General features: G+C 38.4%; 1 protein-coding gene across 1 annotated transcript in view; it reads left to right on the top strand.

The window, feature by feature from the left end:
• tshz2 (teashirt zinc finger homeobox 2) overlaps window positions 1-17,359 on the top strand; it is a 79,682-nt gene extending 62,323 nt beyond the window's left edge. Inside the window, exon 2 of the mRNA XM_088937650.1 lies at window positions 13,892-17,359. Within this exon, the coding sequence (XP_088793776.1) occupies window positions 13,892-16,944 (3,053 nt within the window). The 3' untranslated portion in view covers window positions 16,945-17,359. The remainder of the gene's footprint in view (window positions 1-13,891) is intronic.
• The last annotated feature ends 1,718 nt before the right edge of the window (window positions 17,360-19,077 follow it).

Below are 19,077 nucleotides of genomic sequence, written 5' to 3'. Positions count from 1 at the left end.
GGGGGCTGACAGTACAAATAATTCGAAAATGGGTGCATGAATGAACATTCAGAATCACTGAACAAATTCAGTCTGTCTTAATTATCCGTCTAGGTGTTGATAAATTCTCCAGTTCCCGTCTCAGACAACCCAATAAGGTAAATGTTTTATTCTGTTATGCCTGTTGCCTAGAAAACAATTCTGTCAATGGGTGCAGGCACACATAAAATGCAAAGTCCTGAGAGCAAACAAATGTCAACCCTTTGGGTGAAGGACGTTCATAATGCTGGTGATTTTATGTACAGTTTGCCTTGTATAGTAGCTTTGCTTTTTATAGGTCAGTAATTGAATATTACTATTGAATTTACAGGGATGTCCTTTTGTGGGAACAATCATGCCTGGATTCCCGCATGTTAGACCAGGCATGGTAAAAAGCGCAAGTCTCAAACAGCGTTTGCGAAGTGATGACTTATGAGCTTGAGTGCAGATTGCAAGCCTCTCTTGCTGTTCAGTTCCTATTAGGTTTGCACATGAGTGATGTGTCTCAGAGCAGAAGCTTCTAGCAGCCATCAAAAGAGCAGCCCTGTTCCATGACATCATGAAACCTACTACCAGCATCAGGCAGCTGAAGCGCTGGGGAGAACAAGAGGAGTTTAGACAGACAACAACTGGAATCACTGGAGAGTTTGGAGAAGGCGTTTCATAAGTCAACTTTTATTTTTAACTTAATAAATCCAAATTTTATCTTGCCAATTTTAGACAAGGAATTACCATTTGTAACCCTTTTAACTTTCACAGCCCACATTTACTTTCAAGCAAATTTTAGACATGATGAACATGATTGTTAAGTTGGGTTTAGAGAGAGACTGTAAATGGTCTTGTAGAATTAATGGCCACAATTATTTTTGTGAAGAGAAGCTCACCCTTGTAAATGGTTTGGTTCACAAAAAAAGTTATCCTTGTTCTGCAAGAAAAAAATAAGGCCTTTATATCACAAAGGCCTTTATGAGGTCCTACCAACTTCTTTGTGTTATCGAAATACAGTACATCAAACAAGATTGCTGTACAAAATGCAGATCTTAGAGGTCGCAAATTGCTTTCTTAGCCAATGTTATTGCAGTTATGGGGAACAAACTGCAGTGTGCCCAAGTGTCTGTTCTTCTTCAATCCTGTTGAAGCCTGTCAGACAGGTTATTCTCACTATCAGGTTTGCGCATATATTGTATTTCTTCTGAGAAATGCAGACTGATTCATCAGTGTGGAAGTGGACTTATCTAGAAAGGAAAATCTCTGTGTGGTCAGTGGCCACTTCTGTACTGAACTAGGGGCATAGTGACAGTATAGAACTATTTGTATCCCTTTGGTATGAAGTTCCGATGTTCATTTTTTTATTTTTTGGAGATTACGGTTCACTTTCTGCTTGTAAGAAAATCTATTTAAACCATTATTTTATTGTAGCTATTTTTCTGTGAATTTAATCATGTTTCTGCGATTCATAGAATTTCAGCCTAGAATGATTCATTTGATTTCAGCAAGAATTAATCATGGGTTAGAGGTCTGCCTGAAGATCTGAAGTCATATGGATGACACCAACTAATATCATCCATGAAAGCCACTGGATGATTATTGATAAAAAATTACGCTGAAAAAAAAAGGCCACAGCCTCTTTAGTAATTGTGCTTTGTCATCATAACACATGAAGAACATAGGATGAAAAATGGGGCATTGACTTCCTTTCTTAAATTCTGTTAAGGTGATTCTCAGCGTATACTATATCTATTTATACAGCTAAACATTTGATCGCTATTTGAAGAGCTTAGTGCTTTCTTAGAAAATAGACTTTGTACTGTAACATTAGGCATTTAACTTGTATTTAACGTTAATCAAATGTTTTTATTTGTAACAACATTATGTTGGATTTTCAGTACTTTTCCAATATCAATAAATCACTTCTCTGATGTTGAAAATTCAATTTTGGAAACATTTCACCCCAGTTATATTCCTATAGATAGTTCTGGAATGCTCTGGTCCACCTCTGAACCCGAGTCTCTATAATAGTCTATGTACTGTTCTTCTAAAATAGATTCTGAAAAATAGACCTTTTAGAACACACAGTTCTAAAATAAATAGCTCTTTACCAAATTAGTCATGCACTTACGACAGTCAGACAGATAAGAGTTTGCAGCACATTTTATACTTAAACTAAGAGCACCTGAAGTTGCCCTCTAAAGTAACTGTTCTTGACTGCTGCCCTTGTTCAAAGAAGACTGGAAAAAAGCAAAGCCTAATAATTTCCATGAGATCATAGCAAGGTTGGGAAGTTACTGTATGTGCGAAGTATTAAAACAATGCCTATTGAAATATTACATTTTAGTCATAAGAGATACGAACGGAAATCAGAGGTCTGCAACCCACAGTTGTGAAAATGCTAATCAACCCTAACACTGTGCCCCAGTACCCCTTAATGTAAATTATGCATTCCAGATTTCAAGAAGTATAATACCCCTCCCTCCAGAGCATTAGACATTATTTAATACCAGAGCACTATTTAAGTTGGACCATATGCTTTTATTAAGCACAAGAGTGTGAGTAAACAGCATGCATTACGGTGCACTAAAGTAATATTCTTGTAATTGAGAATTCAATATCTACAGTGGGCAAAGTTTGATAATCTTATTTTTTGACTTAGGAGACCCTGAATTCAGAGTTTCTTTCTCGGTAAATTAATCCATGTGAAAAGCTGTGTCCTGGCTAAGTGACAGAAGAAGCAAAACCTACAAGGTTATCATCTCGTCTTGCCCTGAAAACATTATTGAGACAGCATGAGTCTGCAAGCTGTAGCGTAATCAGAACATGTCATGGCCCAATCCAGTGCTAACTTGAACACCTTGCCTACACTGATTAATTCTTATTTAAGTGTAAAAAGTAAAATAAAGCTAAATTTGTAAGATTGTATTAAAATATTAAATCTTGTACATGTGGGTGTATAAAAGGAAAGCATTATCTGCTTGACTTGGTCCTGTTTAGTGAAGGAAGTAATGCGCTTTTAGTAACATCCCCCTTCATGCATAAAACTGACAGCAGCCCCTGAGTGAAATTTTCTATTAGTATGGCATGGATGCAACACTTAAACAAATCCAGAATCGAAATCCTTAAAAACACTCTGCGCTCTTTAGGCACTGTTTGCTTTGCTACTTTTCTAATCCACCCACGCCGGCTGACACTTTTGTCCTATGAATTACGGCCCTGTTTATATTTAGTTAAAAATAATGACATAGTTTGAAATTAGAAAAAAAAAACAGATGACATAAGCAAACAAATACGGAGAGGGAAGAACAAAAAATCCCCAGACTTCTAATTGAACTCTCTTTAGAAGTTTGCATCATTTCCGTATAAAACACAACAAGCCAATTAAGGACTTAAAAAAAAAAACTAGAGGACAAAATTAGTTCTCTGTAGACTATTAAAATCGTTGAATGTGGAACAAGGGTTGAGATTCCCTAATGTCCATTAGCCTGTGGCAATTGCAGCATTAATTGGACTATTATGGCTTTATTTTAAGCTGCAGACAGCATCCCCAACTTCAGGAGCCGTTCCTTCTTAACACAAGAGAACTACAAAGGGAAGTGTTTACAAAGCCTTAAGAAGCCTGGGGCTCATTATTGGCGTGCAGCATTTAGAGTATCTAATTAAGCATTTAAAGTCAGAATCTCACTGGAGTGTCTTCTGGGTGTCAGATGTTACCTTAAGATGGATTTTTTTAAATAGCCGACGTCTCCACATCTCCACTCGAAAAGTTCTTCTGGGTCTAGGACCTCAGGGATTGTACTGTACATTACATCGTGGCATAATGTGGTGCAAGTTTTGGGAACATGCATGTTTTGACACATGTTCTATAACTGCAACAAGTACAGAAGAGCTTTTACAACCTCTTGTCTGTTATACTGCTGCCTAAATGTTTTTAGAAGCACATTACAGTAATCATTTGTCAGTCCTTCACTTGGAAGGTAACATTTGTTTCAAGGGCTGAGGAGAGCATTTTAAAGGTAACGTCTATATTTACTTAAAAAGGAACAAAACAAACTGAGGACAGTCAATGCATTACATTACCAACCTACTCCTGTATAATTATGATTAGTAACTTAGCTAAATATCACTCATCTTCCATTTCTAGTAACCACTTTATCCTTAGAGGGTTGTGGTGAGCTGGAGTCTAACCCAGCAGGCGGGGGTTGCAAGGTGGGGCTCCTCTCTGTATGGGATGTCAGGATACACACACGTTCTGGGACAATTCGGAGCCGCCGATGAACCAGGTCAGCATGTCTCCTGGTCTGTAGGAGGAAAGCAGAGCAGTTTGAGAAAAGCCACGCAGAAATGGGTGAACATGAAAACGCCTCACAGCAGGCACCCCAAGCCAACTCTGAGCCAACACAAGACCCAAGAGGCAGCAGTGTGAACCACCATACTACTCAGCCTCAGGTCACCTGAATCAAAATAATGTATGGCAGATGGGGTAGAAAACTCCAGAAGAAATGCATTTGGGATTGAGAATGGAAAGTTTTGAAGTAGATTCCTTATGAACGAAAGGGCTGAATGAGATCCTCACATCAATAAGCAGCAAACCAACAAATGAGCAAGATGGGACAATTTCCTCCCTTGGGCTTTTATGTTCTAAACGGTTGGGTTTCTACACAATCTCACGCTGAGAAATGAAAAGAGGATTCAAGGACACGAAGACCAATACAAGGTTTCTTTGTTTTGCTTTACACATATGGCTGGTCTGAGAAGTCCATGCCTCGACCACCTGATTGAGGGGGTGGTGCAGTTAACTTTAGTGGCAGTAGTAGTCATCCGTCATGGACCTCAGGGGAAACTACAAACAACACTGAGATGTAGTTAGGACCCTTCATCAGCAGTATTTGGGACATAAGCAGACAACTCTGTTACTGTCTCAGTAACGGAGCCTGCTGTAAAAGTGTTTTTTTTTGGATTCCTAAGTCCTTCATACAGTGAAAGGAATTTTAGGCCCTTTTTAAAAAAGTGTAAAATAAATCTGCAACATTTCAGATTCACTTCTTTGCGCATGCATGTCATGGAATTCACTAGGTTTGTTTCCAGTAGTGTGACTCATCAAGAACAGATTTGTGAAAATTATGACAGTATTAAGTCCCAACTCAAAAAAAAAAATTCCACTTTGCAGAACCTGCTTCCTGCATACTTTGTCGATACCTGAGTGGCTCGCTTTGCATCAGGCGAGGAGACACGGACGCAATATGCATCTTAAGCGCAGTATAAATCCGGAAGATGAAAATGTCACAGAGCAGGTTCATTTTGTGAAGGGGTTTTGATTGCCACGTGCATGTAATTGATTGTTCCAAGGACAGGAGGAAATCTAGAAATGTCATAACAGTCCTGGTTAGCCTGACTCCATTGCCAGGCAATCAATGGGAAGCAAAAAAGATATTGATTTGTACACTTGAGAACTGTAGCTTGAGACAACAAGAGAACAGGGGAAGAGGGGGCACAGACCTGTCACTGGCACCTATGAATTTTCCCATCCCTGAGAGAGATAGAGTTGCCTCTCTGGAACGCAAAGGGCAAGAAAAAATGCAGCTGTTTTCTTTCTAACCCGAAGCTTTGCTGTTTTACATGTCAAATCAATGGAAAACCTGCAGTGTGGAAAAAAAAGAAGAAAAATAGTTCTGCTGATATTTCTTTAGTTTGAATTAGCCCTTTTAATATTCAATCTACAGGCGTATTAGCAGATATGTTGTTCTCACTCATTTATCAGTTAAGCCTGCTTGTCATGATAAAATTAATGTCTTTGTGCTGAGTGAAAATATTGTGCCTGACTTGCAGCTGGATAGATGCACAGATGGGATCAAACCAATTTTGCCCCTAAACCTCCACTGCCTCCTCCCCTCCCAAACAGGAATCACAAATAAAAGCAGCAGATCATATCTGGGAGAGGTTTTCAGATTTGAGAAAAGTTTGGAGATTATGACAATTCATTCTGAACTAACATAATGAAACGAAATTCACATCTGTGTACATCAGTACTGTGCTATTTCAGCAGTGTAAATCTTTTTTTTTTCCTGGACTGTATGTGAAAACACAATCTGGCAGTGCGACTCAGGAGTTAAAGATATTTTTAGTGGTAAAGTGTATTATTTTCTTTTTCATTCTGCCACAATAGCAATAAACATAAGAATTTATCTTTTCCTTTTTTCCACCATGTGCCTGACTACCCCAAGGGTATCTGTCAACTGACACTTCTGCACCCTGCAGAAGCTCATCTGAACATTGTCTTCTCTTGAAGTTGATTTGAGCCCAGTGGCAATATGACTTTAATTACCTGAAAATACCATAGCAAGAGCCTATTCAAATGCTGAGACATTCATTAACAGAATCGTAATGTGCCAAGGTCTGAGCTCATGTAGGGTACATAATTTGTCATTTTTCCCTCTTATACGTATGTTTCTTATACATTTTCTGTTGTGGTCAAGAATGCACAGAGCATGATATCAGCAAAACTGTGCCTGCAGTAGATGACACTGATAAGATTTTTGACTCTGCATTTGACAAATGCTGACTAGTACATTGTGATTAAAATTTATTGTGATTTGTTTTCCAAACTAATAACACATGGCAACATGTTGCTTTGAAATCTAAGCTTAAAATGCTTTTGAAATACTACAAATAATAATGTGCAAATTTGAATGTGACCAACGTGAACTCTTTCTACCTTTCAAATGTGGATAGATACACACTGCTCTAGGAAGCTTGTACAGTATAGTAACAGGAAATGTTGCAAGTGGCTTTTGTACAGTGGGGAAAGAGTTGAGGCATATAAAGGAAAATGCTGATGACGGATCATCAACGGATCTTTTTTTTTTGCTAATGAAGCAGTGGGTTAGAAATGTTTCACATCCAGCCCTTTCCTGGAGTTTTGTTATGTCCAGAAACTGCCAATTCCTGTTTTATTTGATCCAGATCCGCTGGCAGATACACCTGACTTTAAGTCACTTTGTTTTTGGAAGGCAAGCACCGCCCTAATTCCCCTGAGGTCAAAGGTGACACTCCTCATTAAATCATGGAAAATCTGAGGTATCCGATATGCGTAGTTTCTCACAGATAAGCCAGAAGCTTCTACTAAGAGATCTAATATTTGGACTAAGCTTTTTGCAAATCTGTGGGTTGAAAAGTAGAATAAACTTATATTTCTTCCATAGCTAAACTAAAAGCAAACAACTTCAAGAAAGCTAATTAATTGCACCCATGGCAAATATTGTGTATCTGTTAGGTGTATCTGTTTCAGTTTTCTAAAAAATGAAAATATTAGGGCTTTGAGTTTAATAAGCTGAATACAACATTTTAAAATGCTTTTTAAAGTGTGTACTTTTAACAATTATGTGTGTTTCCGTTGAAAAAAAAACATGAAAGATATTTTGGACAAGAAAGATTTGTCAATTTCTCCGTAAAAACATTATAAAACCTTCCCAGAAGAACATGCTGAAAGAACTGTAATAAAAAAAAACAGTTGTACACAATTTTCTCAGCACCCACATCTGACTATTTTTATGAGAAATTGAGAATCTGATGTGCCAGAAATCAGAGGCTGTTGTAACGGATTAATGTTATAAACATTTCAAGTCGCTGATTTATGATAGACACCCTAGGTTTTCTGACCTTTGCATATCCCTGTCAAAAGATATAAATTTGCAGTGACACAGATTGGAGGCTTTACAAGGTTTTATGACATGCTAAATCTCTGTTTTGGCGTGCCGTCCTCCCATTTTGTAAGCCTAGTTAGGTTGAAAGCTGTATTTACTGGACTTTAATAACAAAGACAACATTATTCTTACAGCACACCAGGCACGATTATTTGTCAAGGAAAGAAAAGAAAGATAAAAAAAAACTATGTGTGGTTTTATAAAATCATTGATAGGATCACATTAACATATGTTCATAATTTTTAGGACTTGTCGTAGTTTATTCATAGATATGAAGTATGTTAGACTGCACAGTAGATAATGTCAGGTAAAACAGAACTGCTACAATATCAAGGATGTTTAAACCCTCTAAGCAAGACTGGAAATTATTGCCTTAAACCTTGTTCATGGCAGATTCATTTTATCTTTGTATTTTATAAATGAATCTTACATTCTTTTTGTTGCAATAGTTACTTGCCCTATTAATATGTTTACAAATTCAGAACATGCATTACCTTGTGCTATATGATTATGATTATGCAGCATAAGTGTGCCATTGTACTTGCATTGTGTTATAATGCATTGTGCAGCACCTTCATCTGCCTGTAAGCAGAATGCCTTACAGGCAGGCTTAAAGTGGCTTCTTCAGTTACTCTGCTACATGCATCTGCTGATGCACTGAAGGCTCATGCTGTTTGGCACAAAATCAGAGCTGGCAAACACAAGTTCTCCATTACAAATACTTTGAGAAGTGTAACTAGTCATGTGGGTATTTGGCATGATCCTTGCCCGGAGGTTAATTGGAGGTTTTCATTTGATTAATTCAGGGTATCAGATCCCAGAGCTAAGAGCTAAAGGGAGGATGTATTCTCAGAAAGTTTTTTTTAGTCCAGTGGTAGTAAAAGAAAAAATTGTAGGTACTCACAATGCTGTCTTTTCTCCTCCAGAGCCAGAAACAATAGTTGGATACTATTCAAAGTATCTGAATAATTCCACCAGGATACAAATCATCAGTGATTACAGTATATTCTTCTGTTTTCAATTATGCATTATTAAGTGGATCTTAAGACCAAGTTGTCTTTAAAAAATAGTTTTAAATTAGACATTTTACTAGACGTTTGATGGACTGGTCTGCCAGTGTATCCCATCTAGATCATATCATTGCTCATTGAGCCCCTGAATGTGAGTTTAAAGTTATTGAAAATGAATGGATAGACTTTGAAACCTTGAAATACTTCTAATATCATTTGCTGGGCATTTTTTTAAACCCTATTCCATGCACTTATTAGGAAAAATAAAAAAAGCATTTTTTCCAGCCTTTCAGTAGCACTTACTGTCTGAAGGATTTCTCCTAGGTTACTGAAAGAGGAGCACTGTGGTCTCTCCCTTACAACTGCAACTAATACTCTCAGAACTACTTTATCTTAGAACTACAGCTCTTGAGAAGCACAGATGAGTTCAGATTTTTCAAACAGCCCCATCTGTTTTCCTCGACATCTCAGGTTAGTTTAGAAAAACGGACATTTAACCAGTCAAATGGGTCCACACAATGTGAAATCTAAAACTCGTAAAACCTAAGTGAACACAATTCAATGCTCAATGTAATCCCTTCTTTTGTTTTAATTGGCAGTTATTATTATGCACATTGAAAACACAACATTAGTTTCTGGTAAAGATATTGTCAAACATCCTAATTGCGTTTATTCTATTTTTACTAAATGTAATTCCTCATGAGTACTTGTTTAATTGCATCAATAGTGGTATGTGTCTCATTTTGTTGTCTGTTTTGATCAGCATCACCTTGTAATAGTCCTATATATATATGCCCATGCTCAATAGTTTATTAAACTCGGGTGAAGGCATTGTTTTGCTGAAAACATTATTTTTCAAAGTCCTGGTCATGTAAATGAGCTATATATATTTTTGGGGTACTTTTGAGTATGTTTTCTATTGATCGAAGCTGAAATCCATCATCTTCCACCTCCATAATCTGTTAATAGTATGCATCTTCTCTCATTTTTAGCCCAGGGTCAAACCAGCAGTTTCTGAACTCCTTTATTGGTTGTGCCAGTCACAAGCCCTGCTGCCTTTTTTGACTTGCAACAGGGCTGCAGTGTTCCTGAAGACAACGGAACTGCAAAAGAACCAGGCAAAAGAAGACAATCAATAAAACATGACATGTACAGTAGCCAGCGGTATTCAGCAAATGAAAACCTTATTTCATGGGGTTGGGAGTTGGTGGGTGCTGTCTTTCTGTGTGTATATATGACATCAAATGAGCCCCTGATAAGGTTAGAAAATGGTCGAATAGTCCTGCAGGCTGCAAGGCATTATGGAAGTATACATGGTTTTCTGAAACTCTACCCATTGTAATTTATAATTTGAAATTCTCTCTCTCTGCATAACAAGGTCACTGAGCTTGCAGCAGCCCTGCCATGCTTCTTATAGCCCAGGTTTTAGTTCCATGTTTGTTTTAAACCAGTGAATCCTTTGCATCTTCCGCCATTAGCTGCCAGCCTTTCGGCAGAGTTTGTCCTTAGGCACTTGTGAAATATTGATAAAATTCTTATTTTAAACCATCGGTTGTTGAAGTGAAAGCAGTTTGGACTGTGCGCTATACAGCTATAAACCTGCACTGTCAGTTTATCTAGCAAGTACCTCCAACTTAAAAATGGAACTCTTAAAAATGGAAGAGAAACACTTGAAAGAGTGCTCAGAACAGGGAAGATGTTATTTTTAACCATTATATACTTTTTTGTAATTAAACCCCTGCCATCAACCATTTCTAATATTTCCAGAGGCAGCCTAGCTCAAAGCTATGCCCTGGGATTCATTGAGAAACTTAAGCTTTCTCCAATATTAAGAAACCAAGAATATACTATCAGAGAGGTTAAAAACCAGAGTAGGCAATTTAGCCCCTACTAAATTTTGAATGCTAGTAGTTAATGGATCTAAGGGTCTCAACTTGCCATTTTCTGAAGGATCTAAGCATATCAGCATCAACAGTATTGACTGGGTAGATTGTTCCAGAGTCCAACAAACCTTTGAATAAAAAGTACCTTAAATGTACTTCCCTGTAGTTTCCATCTGTGTACTCTGATTCATGTTTCACGGTCAATAGAGCTGACTTTGAGGATTTTGAATACTTGAATCAGGCCCTCTCTTGGTCTTTTCTGTCCAAGACTAAAACGATTCAGTTCTTTAACGCTGTCAGGATAGGCCATTCCTTTGAGCCCTGGAACAGACTCGGATGCTTTTCTCTGGACTGATTCCAGAGCAGCAATAGCTTTTTTGTAACATGGAGGCCAAATACAGTATATACAGTATTCTAAATGAGACCGAAATAGTGCTTTGCACGATTTTAACATGGCATCCCTTGATAGAAGTTCTGCAGTTTTTACTATCTTAATATTCCCTTTGCCAGCTTTATTTCTTCTCTGCATTGCTTAGAAGGTAACAAGTGTCTCACAGATTGCTCAGTGTTTCCATTCTTTTACTTGTATTTTATGTTTTGCTACCTCTTTGTAACTCTCTGCACTCGCCTACATTAAAAACCATCTGTCAGTTGTCCGTCCAGTCTTGAACTCTTATGGTCTTCAAGCATAACTACTTTACTGACTATACTATAATCTTTGTGCACAGTATATTGTTGATATGAATTAGAAGGACTCACAGCACAGATCCAAATATTTAAAATAATAGGAATTTAGAAGATTACAACCCAGAATAACAAGAGTGCTCCGTACAATTAATTTCTTCACATTGTGTATTATAGTGTATACTGAGTGGTACAGTTATTCTTTTGTATGTTGACATAATAGTCTGAGTTACTGTACATCAGTGCAGGTGCAAAAGCAACTATTAAGAAGAAATCACCTGCAATACTTTGACTGTCTTAAGGTATGGTGCAGAGTTTTGAAACACCATAATTACTTTGGATTTACCCAGTACTCACATTGAAATGAAGGGGCTGGCTTGTCAAAAATGGTGTTATTTAATTACCAGTTAAGTACTATGATAATATCTGTGTCCCATGAACAGTTGAACTGAGAGGAAAATTGGAGATTAAGAACTTTCAATCTTTTAAAATTGTAAATAATTTATAATTATATAATTTATCATTTATCTTTTGATCAGCACCATTGAAGCTGTTTTCACAATTTTGTCAATTTTCGTAATGATGACTTATGTTAGATATAGACTAGTAAAGAACCCTTTGGTATATTATCCAATATCCAGAACTTTTCTGTTCAGATCTTGAAGATAACCAATTTACTAAACTCTGCAACACAACTTGAAAATCACAGTAAGTGTTCTCTCACTATATAGCATAATTCTCTATAGTCAGATCTACTTTTACTACAGTTTGTAATGTAACTTTGCTTAAATAAACTATTTTAAACTATTTCAACCTGTTATTTGTGCCAATGAGTGAAAATATAAAGGAAATAAATTTTGAAAAAAGACTCCTTGCAGGTGATGGCTATATACTCTTATTGATTTCTCTGATATTTGGTTTAAAACTGCAAAAACAGACATATTTCCATCCAAATTCCCTGTATGCTGTTACATAGTAATGTTCTTAACTCATATATTTATGTGCAAATTCTTATAATGTTCTTAACATACATATTTATATTTATCTCTTTTTATAATGCAGTATACTAAAATGTTGCCTCATGGTCACTGAAATGTTACACAGCTGGATACTTTTTTTTAATATGAAGACATAATGAGAGAGACAGCTGTTCTTATATTTATTTTTTTACTGTGCAAGCAAATAACGACAGTTTTCCCAAACTGTCATCTTTAAGCATCTCTAAATTACCTCTGGTTTTCTCCTAGTCAGACAGTTTGTAGAGAAGTGGATACACAGTACAATAGAGGCGTGTCATTTATTAATAATGCATCATCATATCACTTCAGGTTGTTTTTGACATTGGTGCAAAGATACTGAATGCAGCTGCTGAGGTACAAGTTTTAAAAAAATTATATTAGGATGTCTGGACGTGAAACTACCCTATACAGAGGAGAATATAATATTCCCATTATTTTCAGTTCAAGCGTTCAGATCTCTGGATAGGGTCATTTGCAATGATGCTTAGCAAACCATGAGAGGAATCCATTCCCCTTTGTCACTCACAGGCCCACGTTTGCTGTAAACATGTCTAGACGAAAAGGGAAAACCTTTGGCTCAGTCAGTGGCCTGTCATGAATCAAATGATCCTGCAGGACTCTCTCGTTTACAAGGAGAAGCACTAAGCAAATCCTTCTATTTGATTCCTAATAAGACTTTGACTGCCTTCCAAGCCTAAAAGGTTTCATGATAGGATTAGCACTGTGCAAAGAGTTTTAGATTTCAGAAATGGAAGACATAGCTTGGGCCTTCTACTATAAAACAATGTATGCATGTGTGTGTACTGTACATATGAAGAAACTAATATAAAAGGGATGGAATTTCAGTTGGAGGCATAATAACACATGCTCAGAATGGGTTGGAATTCATTTCGGAACAAGTTTTCAGAAGCTTCTTTTCATTTTTTTTTACTAATTTTCCATCTGTTCCATATTGTTTTTTTTACCTTGTTTAAATAGCTTGGCTGTTTTGTGCATTACGAATATGTTGCACCCTGATCACGTGAAAGGTTAGATTCCTGAAAGAGGAGTGTACCAGTAGTCCATCTACTCTATCTAGAAGGGACTTATGGAAAATTGAGTTGGGTTCCCAGCTGTCCTAAAAGTACTTTTACATTAGTAACCTTAATATCATTAGTTTTATGCCATTATCTTAAACATAGTATTAAATAATTTCTGAGACTAATTTAGCTTATTTCTCTGGAATTCATTGGGAGGGTGTAAACTATGTATTATTTTATTTTCCAGTTAGGTTTGTAGAGCATTTGGTTTGAAAAAAGACCTTGTCATTCTACGTCTCATAGGTTCAATGACACACCAAATCACATCATTTAACTATCAAATTACACTGATTAGGCTTGTGCTTTATTTAACAAACCAGGTGTCTTCCCTTTGCATAGTAATTGTGGAAGCCTTTGTTCTAGTGCAATAGAGGAAGAGAGCTATCCACCTCTTTCCCATTCTCTTTGAGTCTGTTCCTCTCTCAAAATGTGTCGATGCTACAAGCATTGCTGGTAAGAGATATAAATTGTTAACATAATGCTTATTTTTCATCTCTTTCTCAGTGTACGTGCCAGAGGAAGATATCAATCTCAGAGAGACTTCTGCGGGGGACGAAGGAGAAAATGACTCTCCACCTGAGGAGAAGTGCCATGACAAAGCCAGCGCAGAAGAGCCAGAGGAAAAGGAGACCGATAACAAAAGCAGTTACAGCTACCAGAACTCGCCAGTGAGCGCTGCCTCCAATCAGGAAGCCGAGTTAGAATCTCGTCTCAGTGATGCCAGTGACAGGCTGTCCGACTTTAAGAGCATCTCCCCATCAGGAAGCCAGAAGGACGAGGACACCAAGAGTCTGAAACTCAAAGATGAGATGCAAAATAGCTTGGAAAAAATGAGAGCAGCCTATGCCAACTTCCTGTCAGATTCCTACTGGTCAGGAATTGGGTTGGATCTGAAGGTGGGTGCCAACTCTGGCAAAGGGAGCTGTGACAGCACCAATGGCAGCACCAAGAGTGACTTTGACTGGCACCAAGATGCTCTCTCAAAAACCCTGCAACAAACTCTTTCTCCAAAGCCTGCGTCCAAGCCAAACCTTTTCAGCTCTGTCCATTTATACAGGCAAAACAGTAAAACATGCGGGACGGTTTTCACTGGGGCTAGTCGTTTCCGGTGCAGGGAGTGCAGTGCGGCCTACGACACTCTGGTGGAGCTGACAGTGCACATGAACAAGAGTGGGCATTATCAAGATGACAACCACAACAGACATGGCAATGCCTCCACATCCTGCTCCAAGACAAGGAAAAGGAACCTGCAAGACATGGAAGGGAAAGAAGATGCTCAGAAAGTTCTCAAGTGCATGTTTTGTGGTCACTCTTTTGACTCCCTCCAAGACTTAAGCGTCCACATGATAAAAACTAAGCATTACCAAAAAGTGCCTTTGAAAGAACCCATTCCTGTTATTGCATCCAAAATAGTCCCCCCAGCAAAGAAACGGGCTTATGAAGCCACTAGGCCATGTTCACCTGATTCTACCACAGGGATTTCTGGATATACTGACTCTAGAGCATCAGGCTTTCACAATTCCCACAACCGGTATGGATATCAGAATGGTGCTAGCTATACCTGGCAGTTTGAGACATGCAAATCTCAAATTTTAAAGTGCATGGAATGTGGGAGCTCACATGACACTCTTCAGCAGCTGACCACTCACATGATGGTTACAGGCCACTTTATCAAAGTTACAAGTTCAGCTTCCAAAAAGGGCAAGCAATTAGCCCTTGATCCCCTGGCCGTAGAAAAGATGCAGTCTCTTGCAGAGCCCCCAGTAAATGAGACTCAGTCTGATCCTGAGGGTGCAAAAGCATCACCAAACAGCTTTGAATTGGGAGAGACCGAGATCCAGAAAGAAAAAGGACCAGAGACAACAGGCAACAAGACAGAAGAAAAGGATGGGAAAGATGGCAAACAGGAAACTGGGGAACAAAAATCGGGGGAAGCATCTTTTAAGTACCCTTACCTGCGAGAAGAAGACCTTGAACAAGAATCTGAAGGAGGAGGTGATATATTGAAGTCTTTGGCCAATACAGTTGCCTCAGCAATCAATAAAGCTCAGACTGGGACACCTAGCTGGAGTGCCTATCCCAGCATTCATGCTGCATACCAGCTTTCTGGAGTGATGAAGAACTCCAACCTTCCAGTCTCTCAGCCAATACAACTGAAGCAGGCATTCAACAACAGGTTGAGGCCAATAGCCCCAAAAGGGAAATTTTATCAGGCCGTCCCAGGTATCGAGTCTTTTGCAGGTCATCTCCATAATGTGGAAATCAAAAAAGAACAGAGCAGCCCATCTGATGATAAGGAGGCCCAAAGTGGAACAGCTGACCAGAAAGCCCCTGCTGAGAGTGATGTCCAGAACGAATCTTCTGTTTCTACACAGGCAGATAAAGACAGTGTGAAAGACAGTACTGAAACAATGAAGGGGAACCTCACTCCAGATTTCTCAGAGGGAAACAAGAAATCACCCAGCCCTCCTGCCAGCAATGGAGGTGGCAATGTGTCAGCACTTATCAATGACTCTCCTGAGATGCTTGGCGTAAACCCACTAAGTGCTTTGCAGTCTGTTTTGAACAATCATCTGGGAAAAGCTAATAAGCCCTCTCATACCCGACCTGAGGCCACACTCACTGCAAGTACTCAAGCCATGTTCTCCAAACTGAGCAGAAGCTTAGAGAAACCTGCCTTGGCACTCGTCCCCCCCAGAGCCAGCAGTCTTAAAAGCTCCTTTCTGTTCGAGAGCAATGACCAGCCCATTGACTTGACAAAGTCGAAGAGCAGCAAAACGCAGGCCACCTCCCGGGTTCAATCTTGCACTCCAGTTCCCCAAAAACATGCCCTGTCTGACATTGCTGACATGGTCAAGGTTCTTCCAAAAGCCACGACGCCAAAACCTTCAATGCCTTCAAGGATGCCTTCCATGAAACTTGAAACAGATGTGAGACGCTTTGAGGACGTATCAGCAGAGGTGTACTCAGTACACAAGAGAAAGGGGCGGCAGTCTAACTGGAACCCACAACACCTCCTCATCCTGCAAGCTCAGTTCGCCTCCAGTCTCTTTCAGACATCCGAAGGCAAGTACCTACTGTCTGATCTGGGTCCTCAGGAACGCATGCATATCTCCAAGTTCACCGGGCTTTCCATGACCACAATTAGCCACTGGCTGGCAAACGTCAAATATCAGCTACGGAAAACTGGAGGGACCAAATTCCTGAAGAACATGGACACTGGGCATCCCATCTTTTACTGCAATGACTGTGCATCTCAGTTCAGGACACCTTCGGCATTCATCAACCACTTGGAATCCCATCTAGGCTTCCAGATTAAAGATATGAATAAATTTCCAATAGAACAGCAGACAAAGGTCGAGCCTGAACTGCCAAAGGCCATAGGCGTGAAGGCAATCGAAGGGCCGTCCGTGGATGAAGAGGGTGACTCCAAGTTCAAATGTAAACTGTGCAGTCGGACATTTGCCAGCAACCACGCTGTAAAACTTCACTTAAGTAAAACTCACAGCAAATCCCCTGAGAACCACTCACAGTTTGTTGAGATGGATAAAGAATAACATTGTCAGTAAGTTTTAAAAAAAGCAAAGGTTTCTACTCCTTTTTCTTTACTGTAATTGCTGTTGTTGCTTTGCTTTTCTTCTTCACAAGGTCTGATTTTTCTTATGTTTCAAGTAGCATTACGTAGGATCATCCATTTTGGAAACTTGTATTTTTAATAAAACACAGACACGGATCCACTGGCTGGACTTGCATAAATAAAAACCTACAAAACTTTGTTGGTTCAGGGACACCATAGCTGATTTTTAAAAAATTATTTTGCACCCTGTCCAAACGCATCACCAGTAATGAAACATATTACTGCTTGAAACATAATTGCTGATGTTTGCATGCAATAGCATTGGCTACGACTACTATTTATTTGTATGATATGCCAGGTTTTAATTTTATTACTTTTAAGAAAAAAAAAAGAAATGATTAATGCATTTATTGTAATTTAATTCAGATCACCAGACACCTGCATTTATACTCAGATGTTCTGATGGGTAGATTGATAAACCTGTTGGCACATTTTGAGTTAACAGAAATGTACAGTATATTGCTCTGTAAAAATATATTGTGTTGCAATGATAGAACATTAAAAAAGCACTTTAATAAATGTTTCATCACCAGTTTAGGCTTAGATGCTGTACATGATCTTACGGTTTTAGACGGGCTGGAAATAATGGCGTCCTTGATAAATGTACATACTGTAGAACGAAAATAGTGTTGAGTTTCATGTTAAAAGAACATACTGAAACAAATGAAACCTGCACTTTTTGTACTGATACAAATAAAGCGTTAACATTTTCTAAGAATTTGCTTTCATTCCAAGACTATTGTTCATTGCAGCAATGAATGTCCTGTTGGCAGATAAAAACCTTTGTCACACAGAAGATCTACCAAGAAGTCCAAAGGTTTTTCTTTTCCGCGACTATGCAGCAAGACCTAAAAAAGCACACCTTCATTCAGTCAACTGTTTTATCCTCATTCATATGACAGTTGAGGGGTGTTCGGATAGATGGCAGTGAGACACCCAGTCCTGTTTTTGAAAATGAAAGGTGACCAAAAAGTGTATCTTCACATCTCACATCTCCATACCAGAAACACAAACACCTGATACCTGCACAGAAAGATCTCAGGTAGCAAGCACAGGGACAGTGACCATTTTCCCCATTTGCCTGAATGGCAGGAAGGATTTCAAATTTGCTGACATGGCCTATGATGGCTCCTGTCAAAAAGGAACTGAGTAAGAAGCAAGCAGGAATGAACAGGCGCTTTAGGTACCATACATATACCTCTGGAATAGACTCCCAAGTTGCCATAACCCTTGTCTGGAAGAAGCAGTCTTTAGATAATGGATGGATGGTTGGAGTGTGATACATGATAGCATTGGGTAAATTCATAGGACAATTCTTCAAGTCAACTCTTTCCACAAGGAGAACCAACTTAAATGGAAAAATTAAGAATTGCAATATATAACCATTTTAAAACAGTTTTTAACATGATAAATTAATAAAGCCGTGCCTTGCCACATGCAATATTGATCATAGAGCAAGTCAAGGAATTCATCAGCAAACATAATATTAATGAAAAAGTATGCTGAAGAGGCCTCAGATGATAGCTCCCCCCACATTCTCTGCACCCCCAGAGTCCTCGTAACTCATTTAAAATCCATGGAGTTAAATACATGCAAATTAATGGTGTTTTTTTTAAAGAATCAAACCAGGGATATACACACAACATCCAGCTATCAAAGTTAGTTTCTCTGACTACATTGTAGCAATTTTCACCCTAATTAGGTGTTATCATGACAGGTTTTGATTCAAAAGAAACAAGGATACTGCAAACACTTTAACTGGCATGTTCTCTGTGTTTTGGAGCCTCACATTAGCACATTTAATGACCTTGGATGATGGTGCATGTCTGTTTTTAATGGACTGAATGAGAAGAAAAAAATAATTTATAATGTTTTATTTAACATTTTATGTAAAATGCCACGTTTTGGCATTTTTTAGATGTCTTCTTAGTGGAGTACAGTTGAAATTTGGAATACAATTGAATTGCCTCAAAAGACTTATAGTTATTTATAGTTCCTTCTGGACTGGTAATCAGACAAGCAGATATTTGAAAAATCAAAATATTCACAGATA

This window comes from Atractosteus spatula, chromosome 19 (genome assembly GCF_055471065.1).
Source record: "Atractosteus spatula isolate fAtrSpa1 chromosome 19, fAtrSpa1.hap1, whole genome shotgun sequence".
NCBI classification, from domain to species: Eukaryota; Metazoa; Chordata; class Actinopteri; order Semionotiformes; family Lepisosteidae; genus Atractosteus; species Atractosteus spatula.
Note: the sequence above shows the minus strand (reverse complement) of the source record. Positions and strands in the feature narration are given on the sequence as shown.